The 24,735-nt window shown below is 32.6% G+C and overlaps 1 protein-coding gene across 2 annotated transcripts in view; it reads right to left on the bottom strand.

Annotated features, from left to right (window-relative positions):
- The window catches only part of LOC127842965 (uncharacterized), a 90,390-nt gene that overhangs the window by 33,366 nt on the left and 32,289 nt on the right, over positions 1-24,735 (bottom strand). Inside the window, exons 5-7 of one of the 2 annotated variants that reach the window (XM_052372771.1) lie at positions 20,531-20,622; positions 19,459-19,548; positions 9,522-9,628 (exon numbers count right to left, since the gene is read on the bottom strand). In XM_052372771.1, coding sequence (XP_052228731.1) covers positions 9,522-9,612 — 91 coding nt within the window. In that variant the 5' untranslated portion in view covers positions 9,613-9,628; positions 19,459-19,548; positions 20,531-20,622. Of the gene's footprint in view, positions 1-9,521; positions 9,629-18,829; positions 19,427-19,458; positions 19,549-20,530; positions 20,623-24,735 lie in introns of those variants that run through there. The other variant, XM_052372772.1, reaches the window with a different exon arrangement.

Below are 24,735 nucleotides of genomic sequence, written 5' to 3'. Positions count from 1 at the left end.
ATTTGGTTGTCTTCTTAGCTAATTGAATCTATTCAAAACCCATAAATTCTTCCTTTCTCCTTGTTAATTTTAGTTGTTGGCTTTTAAAATGTAATCGAGCCATTACTTTTTTGCTGTTTACAACCTAAATCAGATATTATATTATCAGAGGAATTGCAATTAGACTTCAAATGTTTCATTTTTTGCAGAATAACTTTCAAAGTGATATCAACCAAATCAAACAATTATATTTAAATACAGTGAAAAAATGAAACACAAATTATTTTTTTTAAGTGTAATATATCAAATTATATAAAAAGCATATAGGAAATTAACAAATTACATTAAAATTTAGTGATAGTCAAATACAAATATTGATTTAAAAATTACCGTAAAAAGTTGTGTATAAGGCGCACTTTTTTACCCCAAAATTTCATTTTAAAAACTTGATGCGCGTTATGCACAACTTCAGCCATGCCAAGACATTTTTTCGCTGTCAGTTACCCAGTAGCGGTAATTCGCATCATTCTGTTTTCCGGTGTTTTAACTGTAACTATGTTAATAATAGTGTTATATTGACGATCTGAATAAGATGAACAAACATTATAAAGTTAACATATATATTTTCTATCTTTTTCAGGTACGTACAGAGCATTGAAATCAAATAAATTTGAAGAAGAGAATGAAAAACGAGGAAGCCATTTTTATTTAAATGTTATTGTTTACTTTTCCCACAATATTATACCCTACTGTACTAGGGTTACACAATTTATTTGGGGGCACTTGTCGATTTACAATAGTATGTCGGCAAGGTATTTCCCGATATATTTAAGATTATTTTTCTTGCTTTTCAAATATGTTAATAAAATTGATGCTGTGTTTGTTTACACGTTTTCATACGTCTTGTCAAGATTGAGGATGTGATTATTGAGCAATTTGCGTCACCTGTCAAGTTTTGTGTAGCTGGGCTATTATCAAAACATGCGAACCGGCAAACGGCTTCACAACTCCATTGTTTGTTTATCGCCGGTAATGTCGTGATGGTGTTGAGAAGTTTGAGTCGTTAAAGTCTCCTGTCAATTTTAGACACTCGAAAAGAACGCATGATATCGGCATTGTAAATAAAACGCGCGGTTGTGAATTAGTCATGCATGAATAACCAGGTGACAATACCAATCAATAATGTCAGTTTCTAAAATCGTGGACAGTTACTTCGGAGACATATGATGAAAACCGTGATGGTATCCTCGTGGAAAGTGTGCATTTCATGCATAATTCATTTAAATCCAAACATTTATTTTTACGCATAATATGATTTAAAAAAAACACCAACTAGTTGTATCGTTATCGTCTTAAAAATCATTTTTAATTGAAGCAATAAAAGAATAAGTAAGATCGGCAATGTAAATATAACGATTTTCAGTTAGCCTGCGGTACGAATTTTTCACCCGATTTTTTTGCTTCTCAAAAACTTTTTTCCCGATTTTTTAGCTTTAAAAGTAGCATGCGCGTTCTATACCATAACAATGCGCGTTATACACAACGTTTTACGGTATGTTTATTATATTAAATTATTTAAAAAGTAGGAAACTCTCAGTTAACATAGAATATATTTATCAACACTGATTTCACACTGTGAATCTATGTGTCTGATTTATATTTATTTTATGAGAACAAATTGGTTTCAAATTCAACTCTGGAACAGAAAGCTGTCAACTTATACAGTCATGCAATATTTGATCCTTGTCTAACTGATGTTTCAATTAAATGGAGATCATAAAATAATTATGTAGCAACTTGCTATGACCCCTGTTCTGGGAAAATGAGGCTTAATGCATGTGCATAAAAGATTTGCCCCAGATTAGCCTTTGCACACTGCACAGGCTTATCATGGATGTCCCTTTCAGCTTTTGTTATCTTTTATCATGGATGTCCCTTTCAGCTTTTGTTATCTTTTATCATGGATGTCCCTTTCAGCTTTTGTTATCTTTTTCGTTTTAAGGAGGTCTCTTCTTAGCTAAAAATCCATTCAAAACGGAAAGTGTCATCCCTGACTAGCCTGTGCTGACTGCACAGGCTAATCTGGGACAACACTTATCTTTGCACATGCATTAAGCCCCATTTTCCCAGAACACTGCTCATATCTCTGATAACGCAATAGTTGTAGCAAAAAGACAATTAAAATTCCAGGTAATAAGATAACCTCTTGTTAGATTGTATGGACTGATAGAGACAGCACTCAGTGCTGCTAATTGCCCATCTTTCCAGCCAATTAACACCTCCCCTATGGAACCCAGCCGGCAAGATTTCTTATCTGCTGATAGACCACTATGTCAGTACCCCCACATAACCAACTTACAAGGTCTGCAGTTTTTGTTTGTTTTTTTGTTACAAAATCTGCAAAATAATGTGGTGCCTATTTCTATCCTGAAATTAATCTGAGATGCAGACAAAAATGTGGAATTTTGTAAGTTAAAAAGCTGTTGACAGGTCAGCAAGTATACTTGTTTATGGAAGATTTTATTACCTTTAGACTCTAGTCTGTTATGTTATTGTTTTTTTATCCCCATGTTTTTCGGAGAAAAAGTGGGGATATTGTATTAATGTGCGTCTGTCCGTCCGTCCGTCTTGGCCATCTGCTCCTCCTACACTATTAGCACTAGAACCTTAACACTTACGTACATGGTAGCTATGAACGGTGACAGTGAAGGAATTTGGATCTGACCCCTGGGTCAAAAGTTATGGGGGTTGGGGCGGGACCGGGTCAGAGATTTTCACTCATTTTTTTATGTTATTTTACATTAACTTCTTAATTTCTGCACCGATTTACTTCAAATTGATACTGAGCCTCTCTTATGACACTAAGGTCAATCTCAACTATGCATGGCCCCATTACCAACCCTGGGGCGCCCCGGCCACATAGGCCACGCCCACCCAAATTGCCTTTTACTATAATTTCTTCATTTCTTCACCGATTCACTTCAAATTGATACTGAACCTCTCTTATGACAATACGGTCAATCTCAGCTATGCATGGCCCCATTACCAACCCTAGGGCACCCCGCCCACATAGGCCACGCCCACCCAAAATTGCCTTTTACTATAATTTCTTCATTTCTACACCGATTCACTTCAAATTGATACTGAACCTCGCTTATTACAATACGGTCAATCTCAGCTATGCATGGCCCCATTACCAACCCTGGGACGCCCCGCCAACATAGGCCACGCCCACCCAAAATTGCCTTTTACTATAATTTCTTCATTTCTACACCGATTCACTTCAAATTGATACTGAACCTCTTTTATGACAATACGGTCAATCTCAACTATGCATGGCGCCATTACCAACCCTGGGGCGCCCCGCCCACATAGGCCACGCCCACCCAAATTGCCTTTTACTATAATTTCTTCATTTCTACACCGATTCACTTCTAATTGATACTGAACTTCTCTTATGACAATACAGTCAATCTCAACTATGCATGGACCCATTACCAACTATTGGGTGCCCCTGGGTCAAACATGCAGCGTGGGGATACGGGTCGGCCTCTGCCGCGCCATTTCTAGTATATAAGTAATAGTTTTTATTGGAACTGCCTCTTTATAATATAATAAAAAATAGATTTGTGAATAGGAGCAAACAATTGATATTTAAATACATAACCTATAAGAATATATCAGGATAGGAAAATTTGAAAAAAAAATGTATTATTTTTCACAATTATTATTACAAAGTATCCATTTTTCCAAGCATACAAATTAATGTTATACTTTTCTTATTCAGAAATACGTGCCTGCAGAATGGTAAATTCCACTATTCCTGCAAAACCAAAATTTCAGATAGATAATCTTTCAATCTTAAAAACGGCTTCACAATAAAGCATGCTCCTATAATAGAGTCTATATCACTACAGACTCTTAATGGCAAATAAAATTACAATTAAATAGGCCATAAAACTGGGGAGAAGATAAGCGGAATCACACCATTTGTGTGCGTTACCAATCACATAAATTATTAAAGAACATAAACATGACTTTTGGCAGCCCCCAAATGCCAGCACTAGATAATCTTGACACAAAGGAATTATTGCCCACAAAGCCACACACTTAACCACTTAGATACATATTTTGACGCATTTGTAGTCCCTTAGAAAGTTATATTAAATAAAAGACCTTTCTTACTAGATTTAAGTTTTAAAGGCTTCATTTCCAACCCTTAGATACTGATGAGCAGCAAACTGTATAAAATCTTAACAGACTGCGAGTTACTCGCAGGCTGTTCTGGTTTTATGCTGTTTGCATATAGCCATTTTTACTTTGGTTCTGAGCTAGAAAGAGTTTAAAGGGTACCATTTCAAGAATTCATAAAAATTGCTTCACTTCATGCAGAAACACATGCAAAAATAAGAATCTGAAAAAAGATGTATTATCCTGGGAAATGGCTGACATAAAAATAAATAATAAAAAGTGTCTTTTTTTTTAGGAATGGTATATTTCAATGGTAGATATTTTGTCAAACTAGTGTACCCTGTATGTAGAAGTTTAAACAGCAGTTTTCCTTTCAAACCTTGATGTGTGGAGTAAATGTAGAAGTTTAAACAGCAGTTTTCCCTTCAAACCTTTATGTGTGGAGTAAATGCCCTTTCAAACCTTGATGTGTGGAGTAAATGCTTTCAAACCTTGATGTGTGGAGTAAATGCTTTCAAACCTTGATGTGTGGAGTAAATGCTTTCAAACCTTGATGTGTGGAGTAAATGCCAGCCATATCATTGGTCCTTCAATTTACTTTTTTTCCAAAGTCACAAACAGGGACTGAGAAACATCTGGATTTTGATTTCACTGGATAATGATTTTTCTGTAGTTTTTTTAATTTACAGGATTTCATTGGGTTTTTATTTCTATTTGATTTCACTTCAGTATTTAATTTTCTGGATTTTGATTTGACTGCGATTTGATTTCACTTGATTTTAATTTTAAGATATTAGAACCTGTTGCAGACTAGCACCATTGTTCAAAATAGCAGAATGATGATTAAACAATAACGGTGTTGCGGAACTGGAAAGGTCGACCACCCATATATTTTAATTGTTGTGTCACATCTAATGCTCATCAATTCTTTGAAGTTTCGACACTCCGAATATGGTCATGGCATTTCCGGAACTCAAAATTTGGTAAGGGGTATATTTAGAAGTGGTTGCTGGGGCTAATACTAGAATTTGATTGGTCAAAATGATGTAATTTGCATGGTTTTATTTAGAATTAGTTTACGTCCGATTGAAACGACGCCCGAAGCCCGCAGAACACGTTAAGACTCTGAAACAAGTGGGTTGTGTTTCTCATTAACGAAATATAAATTTTTGGGGATTGAGAAGGCATTGTTCAGTAAGTTAATATTGTTATTCTATGGTTATTTTTTGTATGTATTAATGTTCTTGCATTTTTTCTACAAGTGTAAATTAATTGATACATTTTGGGTTGAGTGACTATTTAAGTCTGATTAATTAACTCTGTAATAAGGGTAAAGGAAAACCACACAGTCATTTGTGAATGTAATATAGTTTTCATTTCAATTATGTGTTATTGTATCAGTTGAGACCATTGTTGTGTAATTTTCATAATATTATATGTTATTATTACGCACATGTTTTTTAGATTCTGCATGAAATATTGTCATTTGCTTATTATACTTTTCATTCGCATTGTTAATTACAGATAACCGTCACAAACGTCACTAACGTCACAAAGATTGTTCGTAGGATGATAAATGTCAGAAACGTCAATTAGAACGCATTTGAAATCGCCATATTCGTCATAGTCTTCGCATTTGTCATAATTGCCATAACTGTCGTAGACGTCATTGTCGACATAGTACTTCTTCACGTCGGCGTCATCGGCGGCACTGTTTATGTAGAAATAAAGCTGTAAACGTGACGCGTGTATTGCAGTGACTTGCCCCCAAAACTTTATATTAACAGACCTAGACCTAGTCAGGTTCGCCTGGCTCGCCACAGAACCAGTTTTGAACTAAAACACCATGAAGAAATCAAATATATTGATAAACAACTAGAAAGGCCTATATCAGATATCTAATGCAGGTGAAGCACCAAGACCAGGATATAATGGTATCACAGGAAACACCACCTTATCACAGTATCACCCCTTGTGTCATGTGCTGTCAGGTTCATTAAAAGCCCACACCACTATTTAGCTCTTACATCTTGCAAATTGGCATCAAAACATGCCCCCCATGCCAGCCCAATGTGTTACTTCCAAACATGAAAGGCTTTCGGGTCACTCAGGGTCTCAGGGCTGTCAAATTGCCAGTACAAACAGGTGATTGTTTCAGAGTCGGACTGTTGTAGTTTGTTCCTTTAACACATTATTTTGCTTCTGTGCTTTGTTTGTCCCTGCTTTTGTTAGGCTAGATTTGAAGTCTTCATGGCTCATGTTTTGAGTTCAAAGTTTAACTTCATTGGCTAGTTGAAAGTATAAATTGCTGATGTTATTAGTTCATCATTAAAACTTCATTAGCTAGGTTCAAAGTATAAATGGCCGATGTTATTACTTAACCCTTTCCAACTCAGAAGACAAGTGAAAATGGCTATGTGCAAACAGCATAAAACAAGAACAGCCTGCGAGTAACTCTGTTCAGGTTTTATGCTGTTTGCTGCTCATTAGTATTGAGGGGTTGGAAATGAAGCCTTTAAAACTTGAATCTAGTAAGAAAGGCCTTTAATTAAATTGAACTTTCTAAGGGACAACAAATGCATAAAAAACGTATCTTATAAGTAGGGATGGCATCGAATACCAATATCGGTATTCAAATGTTCGCAAATTCATTCAATCGAATATTCAAATATACGCATAAAACGGCTGGATTGATTTTACCTTGTTATGTATTAATTTCCATTGGTTTGTAAGTTATATCCGTTTGCTAAATACAAGGCTGTTTATTAACGTTGCTATTGAATAATTGTATCGCTGTCGACTAATACTATGAACGATACTGTGATCTGGCACAAATAGAATGAAAAACATTGTGTCATAGAATTTTATTTTTTAATGATTCCACAGATTTGTAGCAGAACGAGCATATGTAAAACTAAGTTTACACACATTACACGTTGCGGTCTTCTTATCTACAGACCGTGTAAAGTATTCCATACTGCAGAAGGGGCTGGTAGCATTTTCAGATTTGAATTATGATTCCTTGATGATTGTTTAATTTATATCATCTGTTACTTTTGAGTAATTCACATATTTAAATGTCTGTTCAAACTGTGATCACAAAAACTAAATTATTATTCGCAAGTTAATTGAAGCCCTTAATTGGTACCTTATTAACAAACAACAGTTCGGGCCCTTTCTTATAGTAAGTATATTGCATTGCGCGATTTGAGTAATTCACACATTTTAATGGCTGTACATACTGTGATCACAAAACTTAATTATTATTCGCCAGTCAATTGAAACCGTGAATTGGCACCCCATTGGCAAACAACAGTCGGTGCCTTTCTTAGAGCGTGTATATTGCATTGCGCAATCAACAGTGATACGGGCCGCGTTATCAGTTTGACACGAAGAACGTCACGTCAAACATGTTACTCCCAAGTGATTTCGGTTGCTTTTTAGTAAGCGGTTCGCAGTTCATTAAATATTGGTGAGATTACGTTTGGAAAAAAAATGCGAACATGCGAATATCATTTTTATTATTCGAATGCTGACCATTCAATCGAATATTCGATTAGTCGAATAATTTTGCCATCCCTACTTATAAGTGGTAAAGGGTTAACAGTTAAATGTAGTTTAATGTTATGGTAAATTGTCTGGAACTATCATTTAAAATGTGTCATGTTGGTTTTGAATAATGCATTTTTACAGCATTTTTCATTAATCTTTTGATCTTATAATTACAAATTTCTCAAAATGAGCCATTGGGATAATTTTGCAGAATTAAATAAATAACTTATATTTGTAAAAAATATCTTATCCCGATTAAAAAAAAACTAAGAACAAATTAATGGGATGAAACATCCAAAACTTCTGCTTGTTTCTCATTCTGGCCTTCAGGTTCTTAGTTTGATGAGATGCTTGTTGTTGTAGCTTGTGGAAGCTATCATGGTGTCTTTAATGACCAGAATTGATGACTGATACACAACATATGGCCAATCAAAGCAATCTACTTAGATAAAGCTGAATAATGATTCATTCAATTTCAATGTTGCGTGTGTATGTACCAGTACTGCTTGTTCTATATAGCTAACATTAAAATTGTAAGTTAATTTGCTCGTTATTGATTCCTGTTGTAACAATCTTCTAAAATAATGAATAAATGTGATTGCACATGTATTTTTTCTATAGTATTATTTATTATTTTAAATGTTTATTTTCCTCTCACCAGCAGGCTCACATAAGTTGGTAAACTGGGTGATTAACTGTGACAAAGTTGGTAAACTGTGTGATTAACTGTCACAAAGTTGGTAAACTATGTGATTAACTGTCACAAAGTTGGTAAACTGGGTGATTAACTGTCACAAAGTTGGTAAACTGGGTGATTAACTGTCACAAAATTGGTAAGTTGGTAAACTGGGTGATAAACTGTCACAAAGTTGGTGAACTGCATGATTAACTGTGACAAAGTTGGTAAACTGGGTGATTAACTGTGACAAAGTTGGTAAACTGGGTGATTAACTGTGACAAAGTTGGTAAACTGGGTGATTAACTGTCACAAAGTTGGTAAACTGGGTGATTAACTGTCACAAAGTTGGTGAACTGGATGATTATATGTCACAAAGTTGGTAAACTGGGTGATAAACTGTCACAAAGTTGGTAAACTGGGTGATTAACTGTCACAAAGTTGGTAAACTGGGTGATAAACTGTCACAAATTCGGTAAACTGGGTGATAAACTGTCATAAAGTTGGTAAACAGGGTGATTAACTGTCACAAAGTTGGTAAACTGGGTGAATAACTGTCACAAAGTTGGTAAACTGGGTAATTAACTGCATGTCACAAAGTTGGTAAACTGGGTGATTAATTGTCACAAAGTTGGTAAACTGGGTGATTACTTGTCACAAAGTTGGTTAATTGGGTTATTAACTGTCACAAAGTTGGTTAACTGGGTGATTACATGTTACTGTCACAAAGTTTGAAACCATTTGGACAAAAAAATGTGCAAACATCGGAATCCCTGACAACGTGCTTCATATATAATTCCATTATACATTCTTGCACTGATACTTCATTATTTTAATAAGGTAAGAAAGCTCTATTTATTTTAACCTTTTCCTACTGAAAAGCAAAGTGAAAATGGCTACATGCAAACATCATTACACCAGAACAGCATGCAAGTAACTCACACTCTGTTCAGGTTTTATGCTGTTACATGTAGCTGCTCATCAGTATCTATGGTTTGGAAGCCTTAAAAACTTGAATCTAGTAAGAAAGGTCTTAGATTTAATATGATGTTCTTAAGGACTACAAACGCATCAAAATGCATATATGAGAGGGAAGCAAATGACAGAAAGAAAACACCATTACCTGCTGTTGCTATCGGAACGCCGAGAAGGGTCAACAGAGTTATACCAGTCACCCACAGGAAGGCGACGTGCCATAACACGTCATGGAACATGTTGTTGGAAGAATCCCTGAAAAAGTAACAAAATTGTATATCGTTATTAAAAGGATCAGTATAGGTTTGACACAATTATTTTTGTTTAATTATTTTTGACGGTTTTTCTCCCTAAATATAATAGACATGTATTAAAACGAAAAATGTTCCATCTCTTCAAGCAGCCATTTATTTAGTAACAATTGATGAAATTGATGATAATATTTTTAATACATGCCTCCAGAGGGATTTGAACTCATGTCTACAAAAGTAGTCTCCTTTTATAAGAATTTAAAAAGACATTAGTGCTAAAATTTATAAATTGGTAGTATGAATGCATATGCCCCTTTAATGATTCTATTTCAGATAAACAGTTTTTATGCTTGATCAGAGAAATAAAATAGTTAAGGAATATACATTATATGTAATCTCCTTAAATAAAAATACAAAAAAAAGTGCAAGACCTTTAAAGTGTATGCCCCTTAAGTTTATGACCATTATTTGAGCAGAAATAAAAAAGCATGAATAAAGGAAAGTCATTACCACCAGCATTTGGTGGTAAATTAAATAACCAAATTATGTTTTGAAAGATAAAATGATTTTAAAATGCAAATATCAACTGAAGCTTAAATACAAAGCAAAACTGTCTTAATTTAGTGAAGCAGTTTAAAACTTGCATGTGCATGGCAGTTTAAAAATAAATTCCAATTTAAATAGAGAAAAAAAAGAGTTTTTGTGAATAAAAAATATGTGTGTGGTTTAAACTTCATTTGAAAACAAATTAGACATTTCGGAAACTTAATCAGAACTTTCAATCTTACAAATTGGTTACTCAACGAGTATTACCTTCACTGTCAACCAAAAGAGGGAAGTAATTAATAACAAATCATTACCTTAGCATTTAGTTCAACAAAAGATCTAGTTTAGTTAACCTAGCTAATATAAGAATCTTAATGGTTTTTATATACTTTTTTTCAAGCACACTTTCCTGTTTAAATGAATTGCTTCTATCAACAGATTAAATTAACAAAATGGATGTAATTTGTGATTGGTGTTTTTGTTTCTTCTACATTTTCAGTTTAAATGAAATATGATTAAATGCGAACATGGTATATATTTGTCTTCACAATAAGATAAAACCAGTTACTGACATTGAGAATTTTTTTTAATTATTTCTAATAATTAAAATTAATACCAATAACATATATCTGAAGAATAATAAAAAGTAAAATATTAAATTTGAAAACACACCAATAAATAATTTTTTCAGGAAATATTACAGGCAAGTATTTATCACTGAACATTCAAATGTCAAAGATTTTTAAACTTGTTATTCAACAAATGCCTAAATGATGGAAGGTTCTATATAACTTTTCTGTAAAACATTGATATGGTTTCCACTTGTTGCTGAAAACCCTTGTGGCTTCTATACTATCATTATATTCATAACCTTAACACCAATTAAACCTCTATATTGGGATTTGAATAGCACTTTTGCCTGACTTTCAAATGACTCCAGTGGATTCCAAAGCTTATTTTAACCCAAAGGTAAATATTTGGTGTGTGATTAACTCTTTCAGTGCTGGAACCGAATTTTTAAGGCCTTTGCAAACAGTTTGGATCCAGATGAGACGCCACAGAACATGGCGTCTCATCAGGATCCAAACTGTTTGCTATTCTGATAGTATTCTGTGAAAAAAAATCGAAGAAAATGCTAATTTTATAAATTCAGCAGACAACATTTTAACAGACGACAAATTTCCCAGCATGCAAAGGGTTAAGACTTTGATTTTACAATGCCCATCAAAATATTGCAGTATATGGTAAATTAACAAACAATGAGAGAACTATGAGATAAAGGCTGATCGAGTTACATTAAGCGCATTTACTGAGGATTATATGTGTCGCGTTCTGAGAAAACTGGGCATAATGTATGTGCGTAAAGTGTTGTCCCAGATTAGCCTGTGCAGTCTGCACAGGCTAATCAGGGACGACATGTTCCGATTTTATGGTATTTTTTGTTTAAAGAAAGTCTCTTATACACGAAAATCCATTTAAGGCAGAAAGTGTTGTCCCTGATTAGCCTGTGCAAACTGCACAGGCTAATCTGGGACGACACTTTACGCACATGCATTATGTCCAGTTTTCTCAGAACGCGACTCATATACTCATAATATGTGTATAGGATTTCAAAATAGATGTACTAGTTTAGTTTTGAATTAGGGATTTATTAATAAATAAGTCTGCCTCCATAACTTTTCACTTTTTTTTCTTACAATAGTTCATCCCCACGTGAGCAGGATCATTTGTCACCAAGTTTTGGTTCTACCCAGAAAACAGACTCGGAAGTTTATCTTTTTTGCCTCTAGTTTTAAAACAAAAACCTTGCATCAACAATGTTAAATTTGGCGTTATAATAAATAGTCATGTAGCAGTTTATTGGCCTATGAATATGTATGTCAGAAGTACCATAACAAAAACATATGGACACTTATTCATTTGCCTGATTTAGTTGAAAATTAAAAAATGTGCTCCTTAACCTTTTCCCACTTAGAAGCAAAGTGAAAATGGCTATGTATAAACAGCATAAAATCAGAACAGCCTGTGAGTAACTCGCAGTATGTTCAGGTTTTATGCTGTTTGCTGCTCATCAGTATCTAAGGTTTGGAGAAAAAGCCCTTAAAACTTGCATCTAGTAAGAAAGGTCTTAAATTAAATTTAACTTTAAAGGGACCACAAATGCGTGAAAATATGTATCTAAGTGGTAAAGGGTTTATTGGTATTTTTGTCTAGTACAAAGCTAATAGCAATAATTGAAAGCCATTATTCCTGAGTATGCTTTGACATAACAATGTTCTTTACCCCAAGCAAGCTATTTACATGTTCACTTATTATGAAAATTGCAAATATTGAATGAAACATCATCCATCGGCTTTCTGAGCATATGCAATTTGTCACACTACAGCAACACATACACTACAAGTTATTGCAAAATTTTACAACTGATACTGAAACCAATTATATTATTATTCAACCATGCACAGCAAATTAAATCGCAGACTTTTACACTCTCAAACCATTCACAGCATGAACATCTGAAAGATAATTTTAGTAAAAATATCAATTTGAAATGGTGATTAGGATCTTTATGTAGCGAAGAGGTTGCTACCAATTTATAAAATCGTAATAAAACTTCCATATCCTGCACAGAAATCAATTTGTCTAAACTTCATAATGGCACATAGTTATATCATCCATCTATTTTATCGTTTTTAACTGATAATCATCACAGCCATTTTTCCTTTTGAAACACGTGTAACTCATTTCATTATCGCTATATATTCTTTGCTATTAAGAGATTTTGCAAACATTGCTTTAAAATTGAACATATAATAAAACAATTCACAAAGTGTGGGCATTCCTTCTATGATTTACGGCTTATTCTCTGAATACAAATTAAACATATAAATTTATATGATAGGAAACTTGCTTGAATGACCTCCAAAGATAATGATCTGCTAAAAGTTTTGTATACAAGTATACAGAAAAAACAATGAGTAATCTAAGTGATGAAAGGTCAAGAAATAGCATAATTTAAAATATAATAAGAAATTTTTATGATGATTTATAAATGGATATTTATACAATGTACACGCAAAACAAAATGTTTAAGAGTCTGAAATAATATTAACGGGTTTGACTGGGTAAATAAAGATAAATCAATGTGGTACGGCATAAAATGGACCATACCATCATAAGTATAAATTGTATTCAAATCTTCTCATGATTTATATATAGTGGAACATTATTTTGATTTGCTGCTTCAAATATTTTAACAGAATCAATTTAAAAAAAAAAAAACACACACACACTTGATGTGCTTCATTCAAAAACAAGAAATAAATTATTTTGCTGAGGCGCATTATTTTTCTATCGGCTGTCACTTAAAAAGACTCAAGAATGAAACTTTTGTGGGAGTACAAACTATTGATAGAAAATTATAACCTATAAGCAAAATCTGAACACGGTGAAATACCCCGCTGAGTACCTATTAAAAAATCTATTACCCATTATATGAAATCATACTACGTATATTTATTACCAAATTGTATCATCTAACAACTTTCCATTTCAAAACATTAAACCAGACTGCACACAAATTGAATGCGCACACCAGTCACCTATCGGCAAACATCTTAAACAGGCATTTTGAATGTTGATTCAATTCAATCAGATCATTTCTGTAAAGCATCTTTTCGGTAATTCCCTATCTGTGGTCGATCAGTGTTTATTCGTAATACCTATGGCGGGACATCCTTTAAGTGGATTAGTCCTAAAGGAGCCAAACGTAATTTGGGTGAAGTTTTGAACAAAAGTCAAAATATTTGAGGCTGAAAACGTACAAAAGGGAAAACAAGGGCCATGGTATTTGGCTGGTTCTGGTCATTGTTAAAGGACCAACTAATGAAATTCCTATTAGAGTGTTTATCAGGTGCAACTGATGTCCTAGAAGAGTTATTTTCACCATTTTTGGGAATGGGATCCGGGGAAAAATTGGGAAAAGTGTTTGTTTTTTTTTGCAAATACATACTTCAAAATTGATGATAAAAATGCTGGCTAATAAAATGAACTTAAAGTTGCATTTATTTACCCAAAAAAATGTACAAACATATATTTTTTTAATTCAATTGGCAATTTAAGGAGTCATTTGGGGCAAAAAAAATACTTGGGAATTGTAGTATACATGAAGGCGCTTTTTGTATCAGTTTATTGTCCTCATGGTGTTGATGATGCTGTTGTTGATTATTTTGAAGATAATAAGGATAATGGTAATGATGATAATGATGCTAAAAATGCAGATGAAGATTATTATGACAATTATGAATAAGAAATGAACAGGATGTTTTTTTGATGATGATGATGATGATGATGATGATGATGATGATGATGATGATGATGATGATGATGATGATGATGATTTCATATATATGTAAATATAGAATAATAAGGGTCTGTGAATTTGATTTTAGAATACAGAATGTGTTGATGGCAAACAATTGATAAGTATATAATACATTGTCATATCAAGACATAGGATGAAAATGATGATACGGATGATCATACTTACAATTTGATAACGGATTTAAGTTACTGATTTAAGTCGGTCACCATGTCAAAAATATCTGTGTCATTGCTTTTAAAGTTGCCTTCTGCAAGGACTAATTTAAATGAAAGGGTTATGAGTTAGCACAATTTTAACAATTTTGATAAGATTGTCACTTGCATAACGACTCCTCTGAGTTGTACAATGAGAACATGATGGATAAATGACAGGCAGTAAATCACAGAGACAGCCCAAGAAAAAAACTATTTAAAATAATATTCAACGCAGATAAATCATATGCTTAATGGTTTGGGTATATCATTATGTACCCATATGACTCTAAATGACGTAGCTTGATAATAACTAATTTGCATTTTACACTTATTACCTTTTTATATAGTGGCTTTCTTTAAGTTGGAAAATTGTGAAATAAGTAGGAAAATGGTAAAACATAAATTTATGTGTACTCAATTCTTATGGTGTTGTTTTTTAAACATCAATTATCTTTGGTTTTTCAGCTGTAAAGAGTCCTTTATTTAAACTCACTCATTTTCAATTTGCCAACCAATATACATAAAACTTCTATAAGAGGGCCAATTAACAACCCTGAAGAGCCCTCGGTTAAAGGCACACTAATTGTCAAAGACTTGACCTGTGACCAAGTTTTTGACCCCCCTTGACCCGGTTTCATGCAAGTGTTAAGATGAAAATCATGACCATGTTTCTTCAAGATTGAGTTATCAAGGTCAGTTCTCTGGATTGATTACAAGGTAATTCTAAGATTTGACCTTGTGACCTAGTTTTTATTACTAATTTGATCCAATAAATTTGCTGACACAGATGTATATTCACGTTAACAAATCTCATCTATGCAGACTTATATAAGGTATTTATCCCTTTAAAGTTTGTAATCTGAATATAAATTAAAAACAATGTATTGAGAAAAAACGTCAATTAAAGGGATCTTTTCACGATTTGGTTAATTGACAAAATTGAAAAAAATTGTTTCAGATTCGCAAATTTTCGGAACATTTGCCATGGTCTAATATAGCCATTATATGCATCTTTTGACGATTTAAAAACCTAAAAATTATAAAGCGTTGCAACGCGAAACGATTGAATAATTTGGAGAGTTCTGTTGTTGTCATTTAAATTTTTGAAACAACGAAGATTGCTTATATAACGTATAAAATACGCATCTCTTGTATGCTTGGCAGGTCATAATAGCTCAGTTGGCTAATGCATTTTTACTTCAGGGATCACTGGTTCGAGCCCTGCTGCGGGCTACTTTTTTTTTTCCCCTTTTATAAATTTTATTTTTGATTCTTTACTGGAGCATTTAAAATTTAATGTTTACATTTATCAATATAAAGCATTAAATGACAAACTTCAAAACACGCCAAAATCTGTGAAAAGGCCCTTTTAATTATGTATTATTTTATATCTTCACACAAATCTAGATGAAAGATAATTATTTTGAAAGCAGTTAAATATAGGTTCATAATATTGCAAAAGAATACTTTATTTTTCTTATATGTTCATCCCTTTATAACAATGACCAATCATTAGAAAAAGGAGGAATGAATATGCCAAAATGCAAAATTACTATAAGCAAGGTCATACTGCACTTAAAAATATGCATTCAAAAACCCAGTCAAGATTCTGCAAAATCATGCTGCATGAGGCCATCTATTGTATGCAATAATTTAAATACTTGATAACATTTCAACAATTTTTACCACAAGCGAACTGTTTTCAAAAATGTCCCGTCTCAACGCAAGCTATTCTTTGATTACAAAAGACTGCAAGCCATATTTCACCCAATTGATAGACTTTAACAATTACAAAGTCATTGATAAAAGCAAGGGTTCTTCAACTTTATGCGACTAATATCCGTTGACAAATCTGTTAAATCTGTTCGCTTCCCTAACCGCACAGGCCGTAACCCTAGAGCGAAACCAACAATGGAAGGGGACGAGCATGATTGTTATCAAGTAATTAGCCGAGAACAAGCATTGATAGCAAAAATCATAAAATGACGACCAGGTCTTTACCTACTCTTTGTGCGGAGATCACTCATTACTTTCCTTAAACGCTATCCAATCTGCAGTATTGAAGGCTTTTGAAGGTAAGACTGCTTTAGTTAAGGTTGTTTAAGGTTGTTTAAACAATCAAAATATCCCATGCCAAGAAAAATTGACTTTTAAAGAGAATACAACTTCTTTAACACACTTTTTATATTAAAGGCTCCAGCAGTACAATCCATATTAACTTATTATCTTTTCTCCAAGCAAACATCGAAAAAGATGCCTTAAATATTGATAATAATAGTAGCGTTCATATGTTTCAATAACATTTAAGATGTGGGGGACTCACTTGAACTGCATCTTCAAAAACGATAGTTTTGTTATGAATTCTTACAGGGGGTCTATCAAGCAGTTTAATCTACAAACATAATAGATATGCATTTATATGCTCTTTCACATTTGATTGGCAAATTCACAGTCATTTCATCATAATTGAAGAAAATCCACTACAAGTCGCATTATTAATCGCTATTTATTATTTGTGGGATACTTTGTTGTCATGCCCAAGAAATAATGGACTGAACATTTTTTATCTCAGCATGCCAAAAGACAGTTTCAATTTGGATTTCATTAACTTGACGCCATAAAAGTGTGGTAATTTTAACTGTTACCAATCCGACAATAGAACATAAATAACCCAGCAGGAATTAAATGGGTATATTATACCACATGTCCATTCACAATTTTAGGTACTAGAACTTGCCTGAAATACCCATGTCTAAATCTGACCTGTTTAACTCTTATCCACTTAGATACATATTTTGACACATTTGTAGTCCCTTACAAAGTTAAATTTAATTAAAGACCTTTCTTACTAAATTCATTTTGTAAAGGCTTAATTTCCAACCCTAAGATACTGATGAGCAGCAGTATAAAACCTGAACAGACTGTAAGTCACTCGCAGGCTGTTCTGGTTTTATGCTGTTTGCACATAGCCATTTTCACTTACTGTTGAGTGGGAAAGGATTAAAGCAGCTAAAAGACTGCCTTGATCTGGGAAAACAGGGCTTAATGCATGTTCGTAAAAGGTTGTCTCAAATTAGCCTCTGCAATCCACACAGGCTAATCAGGGACAAAACTTTCCAATGTAGTTGGAAAGTATTGTACCTGATTAGCCTGTGCAGACTGCATCTGGGTTGACACTTTCTGCACATGCATTAAACCCCATTTTCCTAGAGAACAGTGGTCGCCAGAACATTTATTTTTATCATATGCACTGTTTAATTTTATCCATGGCCCTATTGAGAATGGCCCTTACAAAACTATTAAACAAAATATTTCTTTTCTTTTTCTTGAAATAACACAGGAACTGACTGGCTGTAACCTTGAGTTGCAGTTCTAAAAAAATCCTGGTCTGTCAGGAAACCACTTACATCAAGCTTTGGAACTTTGGAGCTTTGAAATTAAAAAGAAAGCTTTTAACAGTTGGGGGGACTTGAAACTTCCCAATGAATCTAAATCATTAATTGAGAAACTTTTTTTATATTTATAATAACATGCCTATTTGCTACATTAATTGTGTGTTATACATTTCAATTAATTTATGTTTAATATAAATAATATTTGATAAATTAAATAACATTATCCACAGTGGTGGTAACTATTTAACTTAAAGTACCCGGTATAACATTATGGTTGTAATGTTAAGTTTAAATGTTTAAAACTTGAGGATGATTATTATTTTGTTGAAGTTAGTGTGTACACAATTTATTTCATACATTATGTCATATTTTAGGTTTTATATAAATCACCATTGTTTTATTCATTATATTGTTTACAACATATACATATATAGTTTCATTTTTACATTTTGTTGTTAAGCATAGCTTCTTGTATTGTTTTTTTTTCTGATCATGATTTTTATTAGAACGTGAACACAAAAATATTGCATAATTATTACAACAAACAAAAATTCATGAATTTTTATTTTACCAATATTTTGCACCATTTCCTAACTAAATTATTAGGCAATATAATTATATTCACAACTTTAACTTCTTATCATAACTTCTCGTTTTATTTTTAAAATGAAAATATTTTTTCTTACCTCAAATAATGTTTAATCCAATATTCAACTTTTCAAATATATCCTTACACAAAAAACACAAAATCACTATGCGTCACTATGTGTATTAATATTTTTAATATATTCTATTATTAACAGTAATTTTTTTGAAAGTTGCATGTAAATGACTTAATTTCGCTACTGTATAAAGATAGGAATTCTTCAGATAATCTTTATAATCTCTGTTTAATCATATTATCACCAGTTTATTGTTATCATATTATTCATAGCTCATGTTCTGTCGAAATGTAATCTGAACAACTTTTACGTCTGCTGTCTTTACAACCCTGTAACTCTTCACTGGTTTAAATAAACACCCGAAAATAATTATTTTCTTTAAAACCATATCCTTACAACTGTTTACACCATCAAATGTCCCTGCTATAAAATAATATGAAATCTTTACACCACATAAATTTGTCTGATTATTTTACAATAAAAATCCTTCCTTTCTTCTCTATAATAGCAAGTGTTTTAGTAACTTCAAACCACTGTAGCTTATTATCTATTACCCAAAAGTTAACTCCACGATTTAACTGAGCTGTCAATTATTGGACTGGAGTGAAATTGGGGAGAGTGTATTAGGTGTCTCTTAACTAGTGGTGTGTTACCTGTGCACAGTAGGGTGGCAGATTTTGCACTAGAGCTGTCCACCAATCAGAATGCAGTACCTGGTCAAAGCAGCAAGTATCTGCAGAATCCTGTGGAAAGAAAGTTGTGAAAATTATTCCATATTCCATATTTTTAATATACCAATATAAATATTATGAATATATTTTATAATTTTCTGAAAAATACACATGTTAATACTTTACATTGTGGAATTTGTAATAGTATTAATTTTATCTTTTAACAATTTATGTAATGTAGAATACATTTTTTTAAACAGTAATTACAAACAGTCACATTCAAAGAGGCATATTTATCTTCATTATATGTTAATTAGCTTTTCTTAGTAATTAAGTGTTCATGCTTATTTTTATTTTCTTTATTAATAATCATTTTGAGATATAATTATTTTTGTATTTAAACATGTCCTTGGTCACAAAGATATACCTTTCTGTAAACAAAGTATTGCAAGATTGGACAATGCCTTACTTCATTTTTATTATTTTACATTTCACAGTATATTGTGACCTTGACCTTCAACCATTCAAGTTAGACAAAGTAATGCTCAGGACATTGCATCAATGGTACAAATTGTGTAAATTTAACCCATGACCTTGAACTGTTACCTTGACCTTGGCCAAAGGGACTTGGTTCTTGCGCGTCACACTCCATATCATTACGATGATCACTTGCAGCAAGTTATATGAAAATTCATTGATGCTGTTGAAAATACTTTTAATTGAAGTTTATTTTAAATTTTCACCTTGACCTTGGACCAAGGACCTGATAATGGATGTGACAATCAATCTAATCATTCTAATCAATCATGCCACGTTATTAACAAATATATATATGCTGGATAAACTTATGCTCCATACAAAGTGTCACATGCAAATTTCCTAAGTATGACCTTTGACTTTAAGGTGTGACCTTGACATTAGTCCTAGGGACCTTGGTTTTGCAGTCAATTATCCCTATCATCATGCTGATCACTTTGGGAAAATTCATCCATGCTGGACAAAATTATGCTCCGGAAAAGTGTCCAGTACAAATTTTGTATATTTAACCTTTTACCTTTGACCTTAAATTGTGACCTTGCTTTTCCCGACAAATATTTTCCGCTGCTCTTCAGTTGGCCTTCCTGCCCCTTTTGCGCTCTAGTAAAACTGCCCTTTTTTTAACGGAGATTTTAAAGTTGATTCTAAACATTATTGCAAACATACAAGACAAATGAAATTTGAATAAAACTGATATCTCAGTTAAAAAAAACACAATTTTAAAGCGATTGATTAATATAATTAAATGCATATGCATCTTCAAATAAAAAGGTATTTGCACACAGTAAACAGCAAATTTCATCAAAGACTGAGCCACAAATTACAATTTGAACAGGAGAGTTTTACTCCTACACTGCACTTGTTTGATTTATTAGGATTATTAACACATGATAAATTTTCTTACCTAATAGGGAATATTTTATAATTTAATTCAACCAAACACTAATCTGACGTATTCATTATGGACAGACTAAACCCTCTGTGAAATTTGCTTCATTTGTTAAATTGAATAGATGTGTTTATAGTAAATCAACTTTATAAAGGGGTTTATTTTCATTGAGGGTTTGCACTACCTTATGTTAGCAGACACTCAAAAAAAACTATTATTTGATATATTAAAATACCAGGTGAAACACAGAATGATCTTTGTAGAATTATTTAGCATATTAAAATATCTATATTTAATATGGATTTAAGCAATAAACATAGGCATTTATAAAGTTTCTGCACTTGAAACTATCGCACCAAACTTGCTCAAACATTTAGCCTGGATTACAATAGTTTTAATTAAGTGTTATTGTATACATCATTAATAACTGAAATATACAAGTTCCCTTTTTGCCTTAGGCTTATATATTTTATATTTATTTCCATATAAAATCATATAAATACAACTTGTGTACAACATTATACTTTATAGTTTGAAGCCATTTCGTTTGCATTAACCCTTTACCACTTCGATGGGTATTTTGACGCATTTGTAGTCCCTTAGAAAGTTACATTTAATTAAATATCTTTCTTACTAAATTCGAGTTTTAAATGCTTCATTTGCAACCCTTAGTTACTGATAAGCAGCAAACAGCATGAAACTTGAACAGACTGCGAGTTACTCGCAGGCTGTTCTGGTTTCATGCTGGTTGCAAAAGCCATTTTCACTTTGCTTTTAATGGGGCAAAGGGTTTATTCCCCAAACAATTATTTATTTATTTTTTTCAACACATATTCCCAATTCCCCAAATATTATCCTCTTATTCACTTCTCTTATATAATTTTCAATACAATATAGGCAAGTATCTGAAATATGTTAATTCCAAATAAATCAATAAACGCATAACTGATGCACAAAAAAAGACAGGCTTACAACAAGGATAAGTTAGTAATCTTCAACTTCAACTGTAGAGTGGTTTAGGATATGCCAAAATCACCAGTTGATTGTATTAAATCAAAACTTCTTTTCCCATCAGGCACTTTGAAGTGGCTCGTGATTCCCACTTAGCTGGAAGTGTTGCCAGTGAAGACCTTCTAGGAGAATTGTCCTAGGTGTTTATACCCACTTGTTGCTAGAAATTTGTTTACAGCTTTTGAGGATTATCCCATAAATCTGATGGTGTTATTGTGGTTTGACAGCATTGTTTTCTTGTAATCAGTGTCTGCCAATTTTCAAGTGGTGCATGGATTGTTTTGGATGATAGGCTGATCATTGCATTTTATTGGCAGTTAATCATTGCTTTGACACACTTAGCATACATTAATCATATATTATTATTATTATTGATTATTTATGTAACAGAATTTATATATTATCATTATTATTTTATTTACAGACATTTTATTTTCATTTACTATTATTATTACAATTTTTTTTATTATTGTTGCTACTATTATCATCATTATTATTATTTTGACTTATTTTGTGTCATGACGATAATTTCATTTACAAAACAAATTTACAGAAACAAAATGCATCAATGTTATTACTATTTCATTTGCATAAATAATGCATTTTTATTATTATTTCATTTACATTTTGGCAAGCATTGGTATTATAAAAGAGTTTATTGTTTGTTCACTCATAGCAAACACCAGTGTAGAGTTTACTGGAGGTGTACAGTAGTTTTATCACCTGCTTTACCCTGTTTCCCATGTAATACAGCCATTACATATTTTTTTATATTACACATGTGTAATACAACATTTTCAAGCGTTTTCATTGGCTAAGTTTTCCTTTATTGACCAATCGCATTTTGTTATTTTGCTGAAATGACGTCACGAAATTTAAACAACATTCGGGATTTATCATTATGTTTGCGTTAATATTGATTAAATTTGCTCATTTAAAAGCATGTGATAAAAAAGATCTGACACTCGTTGTCGTATCATACCATATTTTATTAAACTCGTCCAGGAAATTCGTTAGTTAAGCTCGCCAAAGGCTCGCTTACTAACAAAATTCCTGAACTCGTTTAATAAAATATGGTATGATATGACAACGCATGTCAGATCCTATATTTATTATATTTTTAGTAGTTTGTTGCAATATTAAACATTCAAAATCATGTAATTAAAAAATGTATCCTGAACTTATGAAAACATTGTTAGTTTTTTTACTGAAATGATTTGATAAACAAAATAATACAAGCATTCTTATGCAGGGGTCGACAAAATTGTTTTTGGCAACTTGCCCTGCAGGGCCAGTAGCTAAGAATTTTCACTTGCCCTGCTGAAATATGTACTTGCCCTGCAATTTATTCAAAAACTGCAATAAATCAGAACTAATATGTTTTATTGGGAATTTATATTGGTTTTCATATAGAACTGTTAACTCAAGAGCTTCAATAAAGCTTATAAACTGTTTTAACACACTTTTCACTTGTTTGTTTTTTTATTTTGTCCCCCATGGTCACAATCATTATGATTACACTTTAGGAGCATTGGAGAGTCCGAAAGGCATTTTGTTAAACTCAAACAAGCCTCTGTGTGTACAAAATGCAGTTTTCTCTTTGGCATTTTCGTCCATTAAAACTTGTCAATAGCCACTCTTTCAATCTAAAGATGTGATGAATTTAGACGAATTTTTTAGCAGTATTAAAAGACCATATACCGTACTGTAAAAGATACATTCACGGAACATACCGGTATCAGCGCATAATGGGACAGGACTTATTTTATCGCAGTGTGGAGAAATCAACATCCGATTTCGCCGATTAAACGTTGTTTTGTTTGGTAAAGACGAGTTAAAACTTGAAATTTAGATTTTTCGGCCAGAAATGCCACTCGCCCTGCAGGAAGAGCGCTGCCGGAATATTGTGGATTTATCGAACCCTGCTTATGTGATGGCAAATAATAATAACAACATAATACATTTTGACTAATATTTTATCTTTAGTCAGACACTAAATTTATGCTTATTACCATAGTAACCGATTTTAAACAAAACATTTTTTATTGCATGTCACACTACAAAATCTCAAATTCTACAAATCCCTAGAAACTAATGATTTCTGACAAAAAAGCAGTTTAGATAAAATTACTTAGAAATACGAAACCCCACAATGTCTAAATGACTGTTTCATCTTTTCTTTGGCTTCCTTGTGAATCAGAAAACTGTCATAGACAACATCAGCTTTCACTAAATACGCACAATAACACTAAGCTGATAGGGAATAGACTTGGGACCTAACAGTTCGAGACTGAACTCTTTAGCATCAAACCTTAAGCCTTTTCCAAACTAATTTCCACTACTCCAAAACTATCATTGTTTCCAAAGATTTGTCAAGTTTATCGTTAATACTTATTATGAATTTTGCAAATCTCATAATTAAATATTAAGTTAAAGGGAAAAATAAAATAATGATTAATAAAAAAATATCTTAATGATCTGGGATGGTTATAACCCTTTACCACTTAGATACGTATTTTAACGAATTTGTAGTCGCTTAGGAATTTATATTTAATTTAGGACCTTTCGTACCTAAGATTCAAGTTTTAAAGGCTTGAATCTCCAAACCTTTAATACTGATGAGCAGCAAACAGCATAAAACCTGAACAGACTGCGAGGTACTTGTAGGCTGTTCTGGTTTTATGCTGTTTGCATACAGCCATTTTCACTTTGCTTCTGAGCGGGAAAGGGTTAAACCCTTTGCATGCTGGGAAATTTGTCGTCTGCTAAAATGTCTTCTGCTGAATTTCTAAAATCAGCATTTTCTTCGATTTATTTCAAAG

The sequence above is a fragment of the Dreissena polymorpha genome, chromosome 8 (assembly GCF_020536995.1).
Source record: "Dreissena polymorpha isolate Duluth1 chromosome 8, UMN_Dpol_1.0, whole genome shotgun sequence".
Classification (NCBI taxonomy): Eukaryota; Metazoa; Mollusca; class Bivalvia; order Myida; family Dreissenidae; genus Dreissena; species Dreissena polymorpha.
This window is presented reverse-complemented; position numbering and strand designations above follow the sequence as displayed.